Source organism: Cetorhinus maximus, chromosome 31 (assembly GCF_964194155.1).
Source record: "Cetorhinus maximus chromosome 31, sCetMax3.hap1.1, whole genome shotgun sequence".
Lineage (NCBI taxonomy): Eukaryota > Metazoa > Chordata > Chondrichthyes > Lamniformes > Cetorhinidae > Cetorhinus > Cetorhinus maximus.
The window spans coordinates 1673272-1693696 of record NC_135909.1 but is presented as its reverse complement, the minus strand read 5'-3'; the positions used below and the strand labels follow the sequence as shown (position 1 = coordinate 1693696).

The 20425-nt window shown below is 46.1% G+C and overlaps 1 protein-coding gene across 1 annotated transcript in view; it reads right to left on the bottom strand.

Moving 5' to 3' along the window:
- Nucleotides 1–2031: 2031 nt before the first annotated feature.
- The window catches only part of LOC144670187 (tyrosine-protein kinase Mer-like), a 34897-nt gene continuing 16503 nt past the window's right edge, over nucleotides 2032–20425 (bottom strand). Inside the window, exons 6-14 of the mRNA XM_078532665.1 lie at nucleotides 20035–20114; nucleotides 18481–18576; nucleotides 17182–17262; nucleotides 15335–15427; nucleotides 11904–12025; nucleotides 9759–9868; nucleotides 7766–7925; nucleotides 6394–6530; nucleotides 2032–4726 (exon numbers count right to left, since the gene is read on the bottom strand). Coding sequence (XP_078388791.1) covers nucleotides 4429–4726; nucleotides 6394–6530; nucleotides 7766–7925; nucleotides 9759–9868; nucleotides 11904–12025; nucleotides 15335–15427; nucleotides 17182–17262; nucleotides 18481–18576; nucleotides 20035–20114 — 1177 coding nt within the window. The 3' untranslated portion in view covers nucleotides 2032–4428. The remainder of the gene's footprint in view (nucleotides 4727–6393; nucleotides 6531–7765; nucleotides 7926–9758; nucleotides 9869–11903; nucleotides 12026–15334; nucleotides 15428–17181; nucleotides 17263–18480; nucleotides 18577–20034; nucleotides 20115–20425) is intronic.

Below are 20425 nucleotides of genomic sequence, written 5' to 3'. Positions count from 1 at the left end.
CAGAAAGACTTGCATTTATAGGACGCTTTGCGTGACCTCAGGATGTTCCAAAAGTACTTTTACAACCAGGGAAGTACTTTTCAAGAGTGATTACGGTTTACAATACAGGAAGCGCTGCAGGCAAGGGATGCACAGCAACAGCGATGAGTTAATGACAAGATAATCTGCTTTCAGCGACGTCGGTTGAGGGATAAATGTTTGTCAGGGAGAATTCCCCTTCTCTTCAAAACAGTGCCACGTGGCTTTTCTTGACATCCACCTGAGGGGGCAGATGGGGCCCTTGGTTTACAGTCTCATCCGAAAGACAGCACTTCCGACAGTGCAGCACTCCCTCGGTAATGGCGCTGGGAGCGCCAGCCTCGATTATCCGGATTGAATGACATTCCGGCAGCAGAGGCCTTAGATAATTTAATATAAGAGCAAAATACTGTGGGTGCTGGAAATTCAAAATAGAAACAGAAAATTCTGGAAATACTCAGCAGGTCGGGCAACATCTTTGGAGAGTAAAACAAAATAAACTTTTGATGTCAATGACTTACCCTATCAGGTGGATGTAAAACAAAACCAAGGCCACTATGGCCAGCTGAAGATTCATTGACCTGAAACATTAACTTTGTTGCTCTCTCCATGGCTGCTGTTTGGCCTGCTAAACATTCCCAGCATTTTCTGCTTTGAAATAGTTTAAAATAGTTGCTTGGTAGTACGGAACTGAAGTACTGCTGAGATAAGACCCATTGTTGAAGCTTTTCATCTTGCACTCATCAGGACAATTTGCAAGAATACCAAATTGTAAAGGGAACAACAATTTATACTGCATGAGAAGAGAGCGCTGATTAGTTGGCAAGTGGCCTTTGATTGGTAGAGGCGTTGCCTTGGGAAATGCACCAATTAACTGATAAATGACAGTTAACTGCCGAGCTTTGTTTAAATTCAAACCAGGCGGGTTGATTGATTGTCCAAGGCGTTACCCTGGGGAATGAACCAGGGAATGTCTGTTGCTTCGACATCTGTTTTTCTCAGCAATACTAATTCAAAATAATTAATAAGCAAATACCTATCTGTCCCCCAATGGCACCAACAGTATTCTCTAGCCCTGTATGATTATCTGGCTAACCGTGCTGAGTAGGGTGCACAATGTCGAGAGTTGGGCAGTAATGGCTCATTTGAAAACTGAACCAGACAGGGCAACCAAGATGCAGTCGAGTTTCCTGATTGTGAAAGCCATGCACGCGCATGCCTAGGATGGGAGCACACAAACTCAATCCCACACTAAGGGTTCCAGAACCAGCTTTGAATAAAATCAACAGGATGGCCATCGTCGAAATTATGAGACTTTGTGATTTTTTTTTACAATTCTTTCATGGGATGTGGGCATCGCTGGCGAGGTCAGCATTCATTGTGCCCATCCCTCATTGCCCCTTGAGAAGGTGGTGGTGAGCTGGCTTCTTGAACCGCTGCAGTCCCTGTGGTGTAGGTACACCTACCGTGCTGTTAGGGGGTGGGGGGAGAGTTCCAGGATTTTGACCCAGCGACAGTGAAGGAACGGCCGATATATTTCCAAGTCAGGATGGTTTGTGGCTTGGAGGGGAACTTGCAGGTGGTGGTGTTCCCATGTGTCTGCTGCCCTTGTCCTTCTAGGTGGTAGAGGTCGTGGGTTTGGAAGGTGAACCACTGTAGTCTATGTGGCGAAGGTACACCCACTGTGTTAGATCCTTTGCTGTGTCCAGCCCCTAAGTGGATGCTGGAATAGTGCGTGCGGTTTTATTCTTATTAGACATTTTCATTGAGGTTTGATACAACTGAGTGGGTTGCTCAGGCATTTTAGAAGGCAGTTAAGAGTCAACCACATTGATCTGAAGTCACATGTAGGCCAGACCGGGTAACTCTTTCGAGTTATCAACAGTCACAGATTGTAACTCTTTCGAGTACATTCACAGTTCTTGGTTTCCGGGAGTGGGACATGAACCCACAACCTTCTGATTCAAAGGCGAGGGTGCTATGAACTGAGCCACAGCTGACACCTCTGCCAGACCGGGTAAGGAGGGCAGATTTCCTTCCCTATAGGACTAGATGGGTTTTTAACAACAATCTGGTAGTTACATTGTCACCATCACTGATAGCTGTTTTCTATCACACATTCATTTAATTAACTGAATTTAAATCCCCCAGCTGCCATGGTGGTTTGGATAGGGCAAATAAGGATGGGAGGGTAAATAAAGTAAATAAACGACAAAGTAAATATTGTTTCCAGTATTAGAAGAGTCGGTGATCAGAGGGACACAGATTGAAGACAATTGGCAAAGGGACCAGAGTTGAGGTGGGGGTGGGGGGGGTGGTGATGGATCAAAAAGACCTTTCTTTACGCAGTGAACTGGAGTTATTCTGATCAGAGGAACATAGGAATAGGCCATTCAGCCTGTCAAACCTTGTCCCGCCATTCAAACAGATCGCGGACGATCTGGAATGCACTGCCTGAGAGGATGACAGAAGCAGATTCAATAGTAACTTTCAAAAAGGAATTGGACGTGTACTTGAAGAGGACAATTTTGCAGGGCTGTGGGGAAAGAGCGATGGGCGGTGGTGGGCTGGGGGGTAGTGGGGCTAACTGGCTTCCTTCTGTACTGTATGATTCTATGACCATCAGGCCACCTGTATTTCTATGTCAACAGCGCCACTTAGTGCCATGAATTTGGTATTACAGTGACAAACGGATTATCATCACCGAACAGGCGAGCCATAAACCCGAAGCAATCACTTTACCTTCTACCTTCCACAAACTCTGCCTGGCCCGCTGAGCGTTCCTTGCATTTCCTGCTGTCATTTCCAGCATTCACAGCGTTTTGCTTTTTGTCCTTTTTTACACCCCCGCCCCCCCACCCCCAGAGCCCGATTCATGTCTGCCTTCCACAATCCAACGTCATGTTCTCATCCAACGATCAAAACCTTCCCTCCCAGTCCCCAGAGTCCTTTCACAGTCGCTTGCAGTGTCCGTGTCATCACCCAGATCCACTACATAGAAGTTTCCTATCCCCATCTCTCCAGTCCTCGGCCCTGTCCGTCGCCTGCGCTGCTGCTCCTTGCTAGTTAGTGTAGTAGGCCTCACCCTGGTCACTTTGACAAGAATCCTGCGAGCAGTTTACCTTCCCATCAGGGAAATCTGCATGGCCTTAGAGGGAGAGAGGGACACCGAGCAGGGAAGCTGAGTTTAGCTCTCCCAGGCAGGGTTCCGTTAGTGGACCTTGGCTCAAGCAACAATAAGGGAGCCTCAGTTCCCCTAGACTAAGGTTGCCAACTGTGATTAAATATATTCCTGGAGATTTCACCACATGACTTGCCCCCACACTCCAACCATTAGTTGGCGAACACATCCAGCCTTGTGACCTACGGCCTTCCTTCCCACGCCAATTGGAAAGCAAAAAGACTCATTGTCTAACTGGATGATGCTTGACTGTCAGCCAAACAGCCTCTTATCACCCCACCCACCCCCCCATTTTCAGTATTTTTATATCTGGTAAAGAGAGATGTTCAAAGAAAGTGAAGAAAGAAGACAATCTTTTCTAACGTCCCGATGGATTTTTCTCCAGGGTTGCACACAGCAGTGTCCTGGAGATGGATCTTCAATTCCTGGAGACTCCAGGCCAATCCTGGAGTGCTGGCAACCCTACCCCAGACTCAGGAGAGGAGTAAATTCAGCCAGCATTCTTGTTCCAGGTCACCTCCCGCTGTCACACGCTTCTGTCTGGATGTTGCACTTAAACCCCATTCTATCATGGATTCTGCCCACCCATTTCACCTCCTCCCACAACCCATATATGCTTGATCATGTCGTGGACTCTGCCCAGCCATTTAATCTCTTCCCACAGCCCATGAACACTTGACCCTATCGTGGACTCTGCCCTGCCATTTAATCCCTTCCCGTGGCCCATGTACACGCTCCTGCATCAATCGGCTAATCCAGTCAGAAACAGCAGAGAGCTTAAAATGTGCTTGCCAGCTAAGTACTGCCTTGTTACTGGATGGATAGCTGAGAAGGAAAGATAAGCTGCCAGCAATATAGAGATGGAAACTATGGAGCGCAAGCTCCCTGAGGCATTGCTTCCTGCTGCATCGAGTACTAGCATCAATTTTCAGACAGCCTGACTGGTCCTGCAGGTGAGCGGCTGAATATACCAGGCGAGTTTGCACCCATTCAGATATGGCGCTGACCCCATGCATCTTCACTGTCAACCATCCGTGCTCCTGATCCCTAGTGCGTAACTTTAAATTAACATCGCAGAGAACAAGTCGCACCAGGAGTAATTGTCAGGCGGTTTGTCCAGTTGATGCACTGAAGGTTCATGTGATTAAATCAAGTTTTTTTTAGATATGTTCAAGAACACAGGAGGCAAGGCCAATTCAGGGTGCCTTCCACAATCCAACGTCGTGCTCTCATCCAATGATCAAACCTTCCCTCTCAGTCCCGAGAGTCCTTTCACAGTCGCTTGCAGTGTCCCTGTCATCACCCAGATCCACTACATAGAAGTTTCCTATCCCATCACTCAAGTCCTCGGCCCTGTTCATCGCCTGCGCTGCTGCTCCTTGCGCCCCAGTGTTACTGTAGTAGACCTCAGCCTGGTCCTCGAGGATGGGCAAGGCAGAGAGAAATTCCTGGAGCATTGATCTGAGCTCAGTGAAGGTCGGTCGCTGCTCTGGGTTCAAGAACCAGCAGCTGAACATGAGGTGGTACCTGGGAAGAGAAGACAGGAATCAGCAAAGAGAGCCTCATTGAAACCAGCACCCTGAAGTCAAGTCCTTTCTATCAAACTTCCTTTGGCATACAGTAACTTTTATTAGATTTGGGGTGATTTCATGAAGCGCTTCTTCGCACAAAGGATGGTATAAATCTGGAATTGACTCCTACAAAAGCTCTTGAGGCTGATGTTCAATTTGAAAGTTTCAAAACTGAGATGGGTAGGTTTTTGTTGAATAAGGGTATCAGGGATATGCAGCTAAGCGGGGTAAATGGAGTTGAGATGCAGATCAGCCATGATTTAACTGAATGGTCGGAACAGGTTTGAGGAACTGACGGACCTCCTCCCAACCCTATGTACATGGTTTCCTGACATCACCCTCCCACCAACGGCCTTTGGATGGATCACTGGTCAATCTGTCCATCCGTGCTGTTGGTTGAGGACATGGTGCCCGAAAACCCCTTGGGTCTTCATGTAATCCCATGAGATCTTCAACGTTCACCTCAAAGGTTTAACGTCTCATCTGGAAACCGGCGCCTCCAACAGTGCAACGATCCCTCAGTATTGCACTCAAACCTCAGCCTAGATTGTATGGGAAAGTCCTAGAGTGAGGTTCGAGTTGTTCTGAGTAGCAAGTAATGCTACTGGGCAAACTGACGTGCATTTTGAGGTTGGCTGCAATGGACAGTCGCCTGTACATTTTTACATTCCTGTGGGTCAGTCAGACTCAGTTGGGTGGCCCCTCATCTCTGAGGTTTAGCGACTTGAGCACTCCTTCTAAGGCTTTGAGCAAATGGTTTAGGCTGATTTTCCAGTGCAGTGCTGAGGAAATTCTGGAGATGCTGTTGTTTGGAAGAGACATTGGCCAGGATTTTGCCCTCGTTGGGGGGGTGCTTGGCGGGAGCGGTCGGGAAGCTGACCACAATCAGGGCCTGATGGCCAATTAAGGCCCACCCAGCGTGAAACCCACGCTCAGCACCGCCTGTGAGAGGGGAGGGGGCGGCGAGCGCACAAGGTCGCGCATGCACACAGGTGCGCGCAGGAAAAGCTCCCTGAGGCACAGAGCTCCCCTCAGGGAGATGAAGATCTTGAAAAATAAAAAAGAAAGAATTTTAAAACGTCAATAACATGTCCCCTCACGTGACTGTCACATGAGCAGGGACGTGTTAGAAATTAGTTTGAAAAATGTTTTATTTCTTTTTTTTAATGACGGGTCAAAACCTCAACCCGCCCGGGGATGGGGTTTCGCATAAAAATCCAACGGCCGCTTGGCCTTTTCGCCTGCCCACCAACCATAAGCAAAAATTTTAATTCAATTAGATTTTTAATGGCCTTTTAATAGGCCTGTTAATTGTTGGCTGCTGATTCCCGCGCATGCCTGCCGACCGAAATATCGCCCGTCATTTTACGCTCGTTCGAGTCAGGCACTCACCCGCCCATTGAGCAGAAAATTCTGCCCATTAAGCCAGTTCTCCTTATTTACTCTATCAAATCTTGAATCCTCGACTAAATCCCCCATTTGATCTTCTCCGCGGTATGGTGAACACTCAGTCTCTTTGTTTAACTGAACTCCCTCGTCCCTGCTTTTGTGCTTTGATATGTTTCTGATTCGGAGCAAAAAAAAATCACATTAGGTTGAGGAAGGGGAGAACCTGGCACTCACAGTTTGTCGAGACAATCGGACGGTTGCCTCAGCCGGTTCCCTTCGTGTAGGAAGTCATAAATCTCATGGTTTTGTAAACCGGGATACGGTGTGTTCCCCCGAGTCACAATCTCCCACATCGTCACTCCGAAGGACCACTGGAAACAGGGAGGAGGCATGGGTTCATTTCAGGGCCATCGCAGTCAATCATTGGCATGATCTCCAGGCTTGACTAGTCCAACGCTCTCCTGGCCATCCTCTCATCTCCCATCCTCTGTAAACTTCAACTCATCTCTGCTTCCCCCCATATCCCAACTTGCACCAGGTCCCATTCACCCATCGCTCCTGTGCTCATTGACTTACATTGGCTTGCAGTCTGACATTGTGTCAAATATAAAATGATCATCTATTAAGTTCAAATCCCCTGTGCATCTCTAATTCTCTATTCTCTTCTGGCCCTTTAACCCTCAGAAACCTTTGCGTTGTGTCCTTTTATGTAAAGCCAATTTCCTTTGCCCCACCATTGGCTGCCGTGCCTTCAGTTATCTAAGCTCCAAGCTCCAGAATTCCTTCCCAAAACCTTTCTGCCTCTCCGCCTCTCTTTCCTCCTTTAAGATGCTCCTTAAAACCTACGTCTTTGACCAAACATTTAGTCATCTGCCTTAACACATTCTTACGCGTCTCAGAGTGAATCTTTATTTGATTTGATTTACATTCCTGTGAAACACCTTGGTATATTTTACTACATTGAAGATGCTGTGCAACTAGTCATTACCACTTTCCGTAGGTCATCTATATGACAATCATTCACTGTTCAGGGTCATCGACAAAACAACGACAACTGGCACCCAATCCCTTAGACAATGGCTCAGACTGGAAACATACCGCTCACTGAGGTATGAAACCATACAGATCATGGCCAGGATCATGTGGTGTTCTCTCACAGTGAGGTACTAGAGGTGACACAATTGGTCACAGACTCCGTGGGCTAAGGAACAAAAACAAGTCAGACATGGTTTCCGTTCCTGATCACTTTCTAGCGATCTCTTTGGAAAGGGTCTGATCTCAGACACCCAGTGAGGAGAGAATAGTGGGGGGGCAGTTCCATTGTGACTCCCTCCATTGTATGACACTCACTGGGTTCAAAGAAAATCCACTTCAGTTCCTGTTTCCACTCTTTCCCTTCCACACTTCTTCCCCTTTGTGCTAACAATGATGAATTGGTGCTGTTGGCATGAATTCTGCCTATGGCTTGGCAAAAGTTACTTCAACCCCACAGCACAACAGACAGGAATGGGACAGAAGCAATGCTCATTCCCTGGAAGTGTTGAATGACTCCTGGTCTCTCTTCACTATTGCTTTCACCTGCAAAGTATATGAAAATACGACATACCACATCACTTTTAGTAGTGTAAATCAACTCTGCCATGCTCTCAATTGCCATCCATTTCACAGGCACCTTTGAGACTGCCGTCTGCCGATAGTAATTACTGGCGTAGATCTTTCTAGACAAACCAAAATCGGCGACGCACACCCTCATACTGTCACACAACCTGCGTGGGAGGAATGGATGTTAGAGAGAGTGGACTGTTGATGTCGTCAGTCAGAATGCTCCCGCCTCTCAGCTCCAGTTCCACCCAAGCCGCTGGGGTGAAGCTCTCCTCTCTGTTTTCTATAGTATTTCAGCCAAATAAGTCTCAGTCCTGAGACTCCTGAGTACAATCTCAGCAGTGAAAACCAGCCCTAATTCAGCACTGAACAAACAATACCGCTTGGGGAGATCACAGGATAGTTAGTGTGAAAATATGCAAATCATGTGATATTAAGACAGTCGCAGGAAGCAGTTGTCTAAGGCTGCTGTTTGAGCAGATTTGTAGGAACTTTCTTCTGCACCTAATGCATGCTGTCCCTGGTCCTGGGAATATTTGTTGGGAACGGTGTAGAGGGAGCTTTACTCTGTATCTAACCCCGTGCTGTACCTGTCCTGGGGGTGTTTGATGGTGGCAGTGCAGAGGGAGCTTTACTCTGTATCTAACCCCGTGCTGTACCTGTCCTGGGAGTGTTTGATGGTGGCAGTGTAGAGAGAGATTTACTCTGTATCTAACCCCGTGCTGTACCTGTCCTGGGAGTGTGTGATGGGGGCAGTGTAGAGGGAGCTTTACTCTGTATCTAACCCCTTGCTGTATCTGTCCTGGGAATGTTTGATGGGGACAGTGTAGAGGGATCTTTACCCTGTATCTAACCCCGTGCTGTACCTGTCCTGGGAGTGTTTGATGGGGACAGTGTAGAGGGAGCTTTACTCTGTATCTAATCCCGTGCTGTACCTGTCCTGGGAGTGTTTGATGGGGACGGTGTAGAGGGAGCTTTACTCTGTATCTAACCCTGTGCTGTACCTGCCCTGGGGGTATTTGATGGGGACAGTGTAGAGGGAGCTTTACTCTCTATCTAACCCCGTGCTGTACCTGCCCTGGGAGTGTTTGATGGGGACAGTGTAGAGGGAGCTTTACTCTGTATCTAACCCCGTGCTGCACCTGTCCTGGGAGTGTTTGATGGGGACAGTGTAGAGAGAGATTTACTCTGTATCTAACCCCGTGCTGTACCTGTCCTGGGGGTATTTGATGGGGACAGTGTAGAGGGAGCTTTACTCTCTATCTAACCCCGTGCTGTTCCTGCCCTGGGAGTGTTTGATGGGGACAGTGTAGAGGGAGCTTTACTCTGTATCTAACCCTGTGCTGTACCTGTCCTGGGAGTGTTTGATGGGGACAGTGTAGAGGGAGCTTTACTCTGCATCTAACCCCGTGCTGTACCTGTCCTGGGAGTGTTTGATGGGGACAGTGTAGAGGGAGCTTTACTCTGTATCTAACCCCATGCTGTACCTGTCCTGGGAGTGTTTGATGGGGACAGTGTAGAGGGAGCTTTACTCTGTATCTAACCCCATGCTGTACCTGTCCTGGGAGTGCTTGATAGGGGCAGTGTAGAGGAAGCTTTACACTGTATCTAATCCCCATGCTGTATATGCCCTGGGTGTGTTTGATGGGGACCAGTGTAGAGAAAAAGAACTTTAACGTATCCGGCATGGACAGATCCAGTACTCACCCAACTCTGCACACAGTCATTTTCCAAGAGGATTCACTGGATAGCAATCAGGAGCAGGAAGCATTTGGTTTCTTTATCCCTTCCCTGACCCAGTTGGTGCGTTGAGACCACTTTAGTACTCATATCAGTGCCTTTACTGTGACCAGATAATTCATCACAGACCAGGAATGGAATGAAATGGTCTGTATAGTTCCACCCTGGCCAATGCAATCACTAACCAGGCCACCAAAGAGGCTAATGACAAATTCTGACTGATAAATCAAGCTACCCAGTGGTTGAATAGTACTCACATACAGTTCCGAGCTGCCAGGTCTCTGTGTAGGAAGCTTTGGTTACTTAGATACTCCATCCCAGAGGCAATGTCAATCATGAACTTCAGTAAGACCTGCAGAGGAATGTGCTAGGAAAGGAGAGAGACATGGCCTTAATATCAAGTACATATAACTGCTTCCGATAACCGGCCCATCTCCTTGCATTGTTTAATGTTAGCCATGGCTCAGTGGGTGGCACCCTCTCACATCAGAGTCAGGAGGTTTTGGGTTCGAGTCTCACTCCAAGAAACCTGAGCACATAATCCAGGTCAACATTCCCAGTGCAGCACTGAGGGAATGCTGCACTGTCAAAGTCTTTCAGTTGAAACGTTAAGCCAAGCTCCCATCTGTCCCCTCAGGCGGATATAAAAGGTCCCATGGTACAATTTGAAGGACAGCAGTTGTTCTGCCTGGTGCCCTGGTCAATATTTATCCCTCAACCAATCACATTGCTGTTTGTGAGACCTTGCCGTGTGCAAATTGGCTGCTGTGTTTTCTATAGAACAACAGTGACCACACTTCAAAGTAATTGGTTATAAAGCTCTTTGGGGTGTCCAGAGATTGTGAAAGGCACTGTGTAATAGGAAACAGGAGCAGGAGAAGGCCATTCGGCCCCTCGAGCCTGCTCCGCCATTCAACTAGATCATAGCTGATCTGGTACCTCAACCCCATTTTCCCACGCTATCCCCGTATTCCTTGATATCTTTAATATCCAGAAATCTATCGATCTTTGTCTTGAACATACTCCAATGACTGAACCTCCACAGCCCTCTGGGGTAGAGAATTCCAAGATTCACCAGCCTCTGAATGAAGAAATTCCTCCACATCTCAGTCCTAAATGCAAGAATTTACTTTTCTTGGACTTTACAGAGGTTCACCAATTCCATTAAGCCCCTATATACCCACCCCTACACAACGATCAATAACCCATTTTAACTTGTGTTCGAGAAGCATCAGTCCTTTAGAAAAACACCTCAGAGCAGGGCATCTGGTGAGCAGGAGAGGTGAAAGGTTAAAAGATGCACCGTTGAAAGAATAGGCTCTTGAAGAGGCTTCAAGAAGGGGGGTTAAGTGGGATGAGTGGCTTTGGGAAGACAGATCTGAAGAGCAGGGCCAGAGTAACTGAGAGGAAAAGTTTGCATTTATATAGTGCCTTTCACATTCCTTGTCCAAACCAAAGTGCTCCACACGAACGGTATTTTGAAGTGAAATAGCTATGTGGAATGCGGGTCTGTGGCTGCAATCCCCTCAACCAGTGAACTCGACATAGCAATAATTTCACTTTGTGCCTTCAGCTACTTGGGAGCTAAGCTTTGGAATATCCTCCCAAAATCTCTCCGCCTCTCTTCCCTCCTTTAAGACGCTCCTTAGAACCTACCTCTTTGACCGAGCTTTTGGTCCCCTGTCCCTAATGTCTCCTTATGTAGTTTGATGTTAAAATTTGTTTCATAATGGTTCTTAGGAAAGTTTTACAACATTAGAGGTGTTATGTAAACGCCAGTTGTTTTTAAAGACTGGGCACTTCACACAGGAAGAGCGAAAAAGGATTATAAATGCAATATTTCTATTGTAATGTAGGCCCAGCATTATATAATAACCCTGTTTCCTAGCAATACTTCCTTGTCTGATGGTTACTGATTCTCCTGCCAGTAGAAACAGCTTCTCCTCGTTTACTCTTAGCAAAAATTGTTCTTGATTAAATCTCTACTTAAACTTCTCCCGCTCTAAGGATAACAATTCCAGCCTCCCTCGCGTCTCCACATGTAATTGAAATCTATTCCCTACTAAGGACGTAGGCAGGTTGGTGAAATGGGTGGCAAATGAAGATCAATAGAGAGAACCGTGAGGTGGTTCATTTTGGTAGGAAGAACATAGAGAGATAGTGTAAAATAAAGGGTACAGCTCTAAAAGAGGTGCAGGAGCAGAGGGACCTGCTTTCGATCATGAGATAAAGTGAGAGAACAGCAGCTCACTCAGACCTCGCAACAGTACAGGGCCTGAACGGAGGCCTGGAAGCAAATGGAGCTGGGAGCCCTGGGTAACATAATGAGGTCATGACTACCAGTGGCCTCCTGGGCTGTTGCAGTGACTTCCGATGGGTTAACATGATTAAAATCCGGTTACCACGGGGTTTTCTCTGTGCCTTGAGTTGAGGAGGAAGCTGCGGAGGTCTCCGTGTGGCATGAAGGGGAGGATGGCCATCGGCATTGGTACTTGTTCCTCAGAGCAAACCTCGAACGACACCCCTACAGAAATAACAACAGAAATAACCACTGAGTATTCCCAACAGGGGCGGAAAATCCCTGGCTTCACAAACAGAGGTGTGCACAAAAGCACGGAGGTTATGGTGAACCTTTAGGAATGACTGGCTGGGCTCCACCTGGAATATTGTGTCCAATTCTGGGCATCACACTCTAGGAAGAATGTTAAGGCCTTGGGGAGGGATTAGAGGAAATTGATTGGAATGGCGAATATCACACAAGCGCAGAAGGAGGCCCTTCAGCCTATCGTGTCTGCACTGGATCTCCGAATGAGCAATTCACCAAGTGCTATTCTCCTGTTTTCTCCCCGTAACGCTGCACATTCTTCCTTTTCAGATAACAGTCTAACTCCCTTTTGAATGCCTCGGTTGAACTTGCCTCCACCGCACTCTCAGGCAGTGCATTCCAGACCCTAACCACTCGCTGCGTGAAAAAGTTTTTTCTTATATCACTTCTGCTTCTTTTGCAAATTATTTTAAATCTGTGCCCTCTCATTCTCGATTCTTTCATGAGCGGGAACAGTTTCTACCTACCTGCTCTATCCAGACTGTTCATGATTCTGAACACCTCTATCAAATTTCCTCTCAACCTTCTTTTCTCCAAGGAAAACAGTCCTAACTTCTCCAATCTACCCTCATAACTGAAGTTCCTCATCACTGGAACCATTCTCATGCATCTTTTCTGCACTCTCTCCAATGCCTTCACATCCTTCCTAAAGGGTTGTGCCCAGAACTGGTGTAATACTCCAGCTGAGGCTGAGCCAGAGTCTTATACAAGTTCAACATAGCCTCCTTGATCTTGTACTCCATGCCCCAATTAATAAAGCCCAGGATACTGTATGTTTTATTAATTGCGCTCTCAACCTGCCCCACCACCTTCAATGACTTATGTACATTAACACCCAGGCCCCTCTCCTCCTGCACCCCCTTTAGATTTGTACATTTTATTTTATTCTACCTCTCCATGTTCTTCCTACCAAAATGAATCGCCCCATTGTTTCCCCGCATTGAACTTCATTTGCCACCTGTCTGCCCATTCCGCCAACCTGTCTATGTCCTTAGTAGGGAATAGATTTCAATTACATGTGGAGATGCTAGGGAAGCTGGGATTGTTATCCTTAGAGCGGAGAAGTTTAAGTAGAGACTTAAATCAAGAGCAATTTTTGCAAGAGTAAACAAGGAGAAGCTGTTTCCACTGACAGGAGCATCAGTAACCATCAGACACAGATTTAAAGTACTTGGCAAAAGAATCAGATTCAAGACAAAGAGAATCTTTCCTGTGCAGCAAGTTGTTGTGATCTGGAATCTCACTGCCTGAAATGGTGGTGGAAGCAGATTCTATAGTAATTTTCAAAAGGGAATTGGTTCGATCTTATGGGGAAAGTGTTGCAAGGCTATGAGGATGGTTCAGGGAAGTAGGGCTAATATTTAGCTCTTTCATGTATCACATTGGGCCAAATGGCCTTCTTCTGTATTATATATATACTCACCGTAGAGGGGATGCAGCAGAGGTTCACCAGGCTGATTCCTGAGATGGGAGGACTGTCTTATGATGAGAGATTGAGGAGAATGGGCCTGTATTCTCTAGAGTTTAGAGGAATGAGAGGTGATCTCATTGAAACTTACAAAATTCTTTAAAAACTCGACAGGGTGGATGTGGATGGGATGTTTCCCCTGGCTGGGGGTGGGTGGGGGTGAGAACCAGGGGACACAGTCTCAGAATAAGGGGAAAACTGTGTAGGACTGAGATGAGGAGGAATTTCTTCACTCAGTGGGAAGGGTGACTCTTTGGAATTCTCTATCCCAGAGGACTGTGGAAGCTCAATCATTGAGCATATTCAACACAGAAATGGATAGATTTCTGGATACTAATGATATCAAGGGATATAGAGAGAGCAGGGGAAAGTGGCTTTCAGGGAGATGGTCAGCCATGATCTAGCTGAATGACAGAGCAGGCTCAAGGAGCTGAACAGCTTAATCCAGCTCCTATGTTCCTATGTTTCATCTAAAATCACAAAATAATCTCTCTTTTTGCTTTTTGCAGCTCCAAATACTCACTCGTTCTATAAAAACTCTGAACTCTATAAATCCCAATTCCATCTAAGACTTGAATCTTGCTCCTGTATCTAGGAGGCTCTTGAGCACCTTTGCCAGTTAACAGACAAGGGAGAGCTAATAATTTGATGCTATCTCATCTTTAACTGCCAACCTCTCTTTCTAATCATCAGTAACAATTCTTTTTAAACTTCAAATCCCCTGTCTTACGCATCCTTCCTCTGTGCTCTGTCAATCTGTTGAAATGGGGTAGAGAGAGGTAGAGAAAACGTTACCACATACGCAGGAGAGCAAAATTAGGATTGCAAAGCAGCAGTTCCCACACCTGCAGCCAGGTAGCTGACACAAGGGAACAACATCACTTCCAAGTTCCCTTTCAAGTTGCACACACTAGCCTAAGTCAGGCATATCTTTCGTCATCACGAGTCAAAGTCCTGGAATGTCCCCACGTAACAGCAACGTGGAAATACCTTCACCACACAGGCTGCAGCGGTACGAGAAGAAGCATCTTTTCAAGCACGTCTAGGGGTGGGCAATAAAATTCTGGCCTTGCCAGCGATGCCGACATCATAGGAATAAATAAATAAGACCCTTTGTGTTCAAATGTAAAAGGGAGTAATTTCTACACGTTATTCTTCCAGTCAGATAAGCAAAGGAAGTTGTATATAGACATATTCTAGCTGGGGATTCTGGGGAGGCAGTGGTACAGTGGTAATGTCGCTAGACCAATAATCCAAAAGGCCCAGCCTAATGCTCTGGGGACATGGGTTCAAATCCCACCACAGCAGCTGGTGGAATTTAAATTCAATTAATTAATCTGGAATTTTTTAAAAAAAACTCTCTCAGTAATGGTGATTGATCGTTGTAAAAACCCATCTGGTTCACTAATGCCCTTTAAGGATAAAACTCTGTCGACCTGGCCTACATGTGACTCCAGGCCCACAGCAATGTGGTTGATTCTGAACTGCCCCCCGAAATGGCCTAGCAAGGTTCACTCAGTTCAAGGGCGATTAGAAATGGGCAACAAATGCTGACCTTGGCATCAACGCCCACATCCCAATGAAAGAACAATAAAAAAAAAATAGCGGAACAAATTCGCTGATTTGTGTGGCTCCGAGCCTCAGTTCAGGCCTCCTCCTCTTGGTCAGCAGCAAAACAAGGCAGAGGAATATTATTAGGCTGGATTATCTCAGCTTCCCAAATGAAAGCACACGAAATCAGGAAACTCCACGTTTCATACCTATAAGTCTGAGGACGTTCGGATGGTCGAAACCCTGCATCAATTCTGCTTCCCTTAGGAATGACTCCAGCTCGGGGTTTGAATCAAGTCCCTCTAGAAATCAAAGAGAAGCTTTCAAAGCTGTGCAATGCCATGTTGGATGCATAGTAATGGGATTCACGTTACATCTGTGGTCCTGAGCCCATGTCAGGCCGAGTTGGTACGTGAGCATTGTTATCAGGAATTTAGTACAAGAACAGGATCGTAGGCTCAATTGGGAAATGTACTACCCATTGTGTTTATGAGCATGTAGGACCAAGACCCTCCTCATTCCATTCCCAGTCTGTGCCGAATTAGCTGATCTCCACCAGGGGCATTAAATTGCCCTGACTCCGCTGGATCAGGGAGAGGAAGAATGAATCAGTTTGCTATCCAGTAGTTCTTGCTCAAAAAAAAACAGATTGTTGAGTGAGGAGAGGAGTGGACATGGTTGCAATGTTTTCTGCGGCAGAATATTCTGCCGACACTCACAGCCCAGGGAAGAACGGCCACTTGGGCGAGGTACTGGAGAGCTGCCTGTACCAGTGAGGTCACACCACAGCAACAGGCAGCATCTTCAGGAGCAAAGGGAAGGGAAATGGGGAATAAAACCCACAATCAATAAGCAACTCCTTCAGCATTCTTCCAACATACATATAATTAATTCCCCGACCAAACAGAGTGCTCATGTAATGTATATGGTGGTGCTATGAGAAAAGGAGCAGCAATGTTGGAACAAGGCTGTGCTTTGTGTTATACAATAAGCTATTAGAAAAAAGTCCCATCTAAACCAATACATGTAATGTTATGCAATACATTTTTTGTGTGATATTCTGAAACCCTCAGCTCAAATTGCTCCAATCGCCAAACCCCTTCCCATTCACTCTGACTGTATTGAATCCCAATGGACTAAACTCCTTCCCATTAACTCCCACTGTACACAATCTCAAAGAACCCAAACCCCTTCCCATTCACTCCTACTGTACACAATCCCAATGGGCCCAAACCCTTCCCATTCACTCCTACTGTACACAATCCCAATGGATGAAAAACCCTTCTCATTCACTCCCACTGTACACAATCCCAATGGACCCAAACCCCTTTCCATTGTACACAATCCCAATGTACCAAACTCCTTCCCATTCACTCCTACTGTACACAATCCCAATGGGCCCAAACCCTTCTCATTCACTCCCACTGTACACAATCCCAATGGACCCAAACCCCTTTCCATTGTACACAATCCCAATGGACCAAACTCCTTCCCATTCACTCCTACTGTACACTATCCCATTGGACACAAACCCCTTCCCATTCACTCCAATTGTACACAATTCCATTGGACCAACTTCTTCCTGTTCACTCCCACTATACACAATCCCATTGGGCCAATCCCTTCCCATTAACTCCCACTGTACACAATCCCAATGGACCCAAACCCCTTCCCATTCACTCCCACTGTATGCAATCCCAATGGACACAAACCCCTTCCCATTCGCTCCAATTGTACACAATTCCATTGGAGCAACTCCTTCCCATTCACTCCGATTATAATGAATAGAAATGGAGAAAATCCTTCCCTTCCAGTGCCATTGTGTGGAATCCAAATCACTTCCTACTCATACATATTCTATAGATTCCAATGGATCAAATCCTTTTTGATTCACTTCCATGTATAGGATCCCAACAGACCAAATGTCCTATTGTTCAAAGTTTATAACACCAAATATGTTTTTTTAATCTGTTGTTATCTTAACCTCAATGCATCATTTCTTAGTAAAACAGTCTCAAGTTCATCAAGATCTGACTTCACAAGAGTTTGAACTTACGTTTCATTGTCTTAACAGCAACATTCTGGACAACGCCATTGGTTTGCGTGAATATTCCCTGGTACACTGAGCCAAACTCTCCTAATTATCAGGGATAAGAGATAGAGATGTCAGCCCATCAATACTGTTCCAGCAACCATTAGATACCCCACCCGTTGAATTCCATTGTGAAAGTTTGTTGGCCACTGTTAATAGTTCCACCTGGCATGGTTCTGAGCCATGCACACCTGGATGGGCTATACCAAGTCTTTCAATCTCAGGTAAGAGTGTGCTTGAGGGCTATGTGGTCATTTGCAGTGTTCCCAAGATAGGGAGAGGAGAGGTGAAGGTTGGGGAGTGAGGCAGGGAGTTGCAAGGAAGAAACCAGAGTTCTCGAACTGATCATTTACCAGTGCCTTCAGCTACAAAATGCACTTGTCAGGTACTGACAGGATCAACCGTTGCTGTTGTGACCCCTACGATCAATGGTGGTTCAGATAGACATGTCCTGGGAGAGTGCTGGTGCCTGTGGAGTTATAGCCTAGCAACAGTCAGTGCCAACAGGAAAGGACAGGAGGAAAAAGGAACCACTGATTGAATTATTGAGAAACCCACTGATCAAGCTCACGAAGCAAAAAAGAAGAGAAGCAGAGACCAGTCAGTATTGCATAAACCGGTGTCTATTTATAAGAGCTCTTGCTCTTTTGAAGATGGACAGCAAAGATACAAAGTTTACTCAGTCTTTGGTCCTTCACCACATACATGCTGCCTATCACCTGTAGTGCAATCTTTGTAATCGGAACACAGTACGGACACACATTGCCTGAGGTGTCAGCTGTGGCTTAGTGGGATTCTTGCCTCTGGGGTCAAAACATTGTGGTTCAATTCTCACTTCAGAAATGTGAGCGCATGATCCACTTTGATACTCCCAGTGTAATACTGAGGGAGTGCTGCACTATTGAAGGTTCTGTCTTTTGGGAATTTAAATTGAGGTCCATCAGGTGGCTTTAAGGAGTCCACAGTCACTACTCTTAAAAGCATACGGAGAGTTCTCCTTGGTGTCCTGGTCAATACTTACCAGGTATTGGTTGATGGCTAAGTATTGACCAGGACACCACTAAAGCATCACTAAAGCAGTTTGTCTGATTGTTATTTCATTGTTTGTGGGAGCTTGCTGTGCATAAGTTAGCTGCCAGGTTACCAATGTTACAACATTGACTGTGTTGAATAAGTACTTCATTGGTTGCAATAAACTTTGAGACACCGTGAGGTAACGAAAGGTGCTTTATAAATTCAAGGCTTTCTTCCTATTTCACATACCTTCGCCAAGGACTTGACCCAGGGACAGCAAATTCCGATCCACCATCACCATCTTCAGGTTCCGTTTCAGAGAGTTACTGATTCCCAGATGCTGCACTAGAAGGACAGCAAGATACAATTAAAGTGTAAATCAAACCTCAATAAGGTACAAAAAAATGGACATGTTAGAGAGGAAGAGGGCAGGGAGGAGGGAAGAGGAGCAGCAGAGAAGGACTGAGACAATTGAGAGAGAAAGGAGGAAAGAACAAGTAATTACAGGGAAGGAAGACAACAAGAGTGACAGAAACAAGAGAAATCAGTGCCAGTGAGACAGTGAAGCAGAACAGTAATGGACAAGAGAAGGCCCAGCGATCTTCAGCTGCTTCATCAATGACCTTCCTTCCATCATAAAGTCAGAAGTGGGGATGTTTGCTGATGATTGCACAGAACCATTCATGACTCCTGAGTTACTGAAGCAATCCATGCCCATATGCAGCAAGGCCTGGACAACATTCAGGCTGGGGCTCATAAATGGCAAGTGACATTCGCACCACACAAGTGCCAGGCAATCATCTCCAACAGGAGAGAACCTAACCACCTCCCCTTGACATTCAATGGCATTACCATTGCTGAATACTCTTCTATCAACATCCAGGAAATTACCATTGACTAGGACCTGAACTGGACCAGCCATATAAATACTGTGCTTACAAGAGCAGGTCAAAGACTGGGAGTTCTATGGTGAGTAAGTCCTGACTCCCCTCCTGACTCTCCAGAGCTTGCTGACAATCTACAAGGCACAAGACAGGAGTGTGATGGAATATTCTTCACTTGCCTGGATGAGTGCAGCTCCCACAACACTAAAGAAGCTCAACACCATCCAGGACAAAGCAGCCCGCTTGATTGGCACCCCATCCACCACCTTAAACATTCACTTCCCCCACCACCGACACACAGTAGCAGCAGTGTGCGTCATCTACAAGATGCACTGCAGCAACTCACCAAGGCTCCTTCGACAGCACCTTCCAAACCCACAACCTCTACCATCTTGAAGGACAAGGGCAGCAGACGCATGGGAACACCACCACCTTCAAGATCCCCTCCAAACCACACACTACCCTGATTTGAAACTGTATTGGCTGTTCCTTCTCTGTCGCTGGGTCAAAATCTTGCAACACTCTTCCTGACAGCACTGTGGATGTACCTACACAACATGGACTGCAGCGGTTCAAGAAGGTGGCTCACCACCACCTTCTCAAGGGGCAATTAGGGATGGGCAACAAATGCTGGCCCAGCCAGCGACGCCCACATCTGGAATGGCTCTCTACCGCTCCGAAGTCCGACACGAACAAATACAAAAAAGAGAAAAATGGAAGAGATGGGGAAAAAAGAATGATGAATATGAACACGAATGTGTGAGAGGCACAATGAAAAGGAAAAAGAGAGAAATGCAAACCTTTACATATCCAAAAGACTTGCCTGTTTACAAATTGGATTGGAAATGTATTCAGTTGAAGCAAGAGTTCAAATCATTGACCAAACCATGGCAATCAGACAGTGTATCAGGCAACTTACATCGCACTTCCTCCATTTTCTTCTTGAAGCACCTTCCTGTATTGAGTGGTACTAACTGCAATCCGTTCTCTCCATTACACCTGGGAAACAAAAGCTGATTTATTGAAAGATCTAACTATAACATGTTAAAAATCTTATATTTACACATACTTCCTGTCCATAAGGATATACTTCCTGCTGTCATGTTGATGTCACATATTTGAGCCAACTTTTTTCATTATAAATTCCACGTCCACATGTATAATAGAAATGGCGCATGTTACGGAGAAATGACATTGAATCCAAAGCACAGAAACAGACAATTCAACCCAACTTGTCACTGCAGCCTTCTTGCCTCCAGTCACCAATCTCCATCTAACCCGACAATCATTTCCTAATCTTCCTTTTTCCC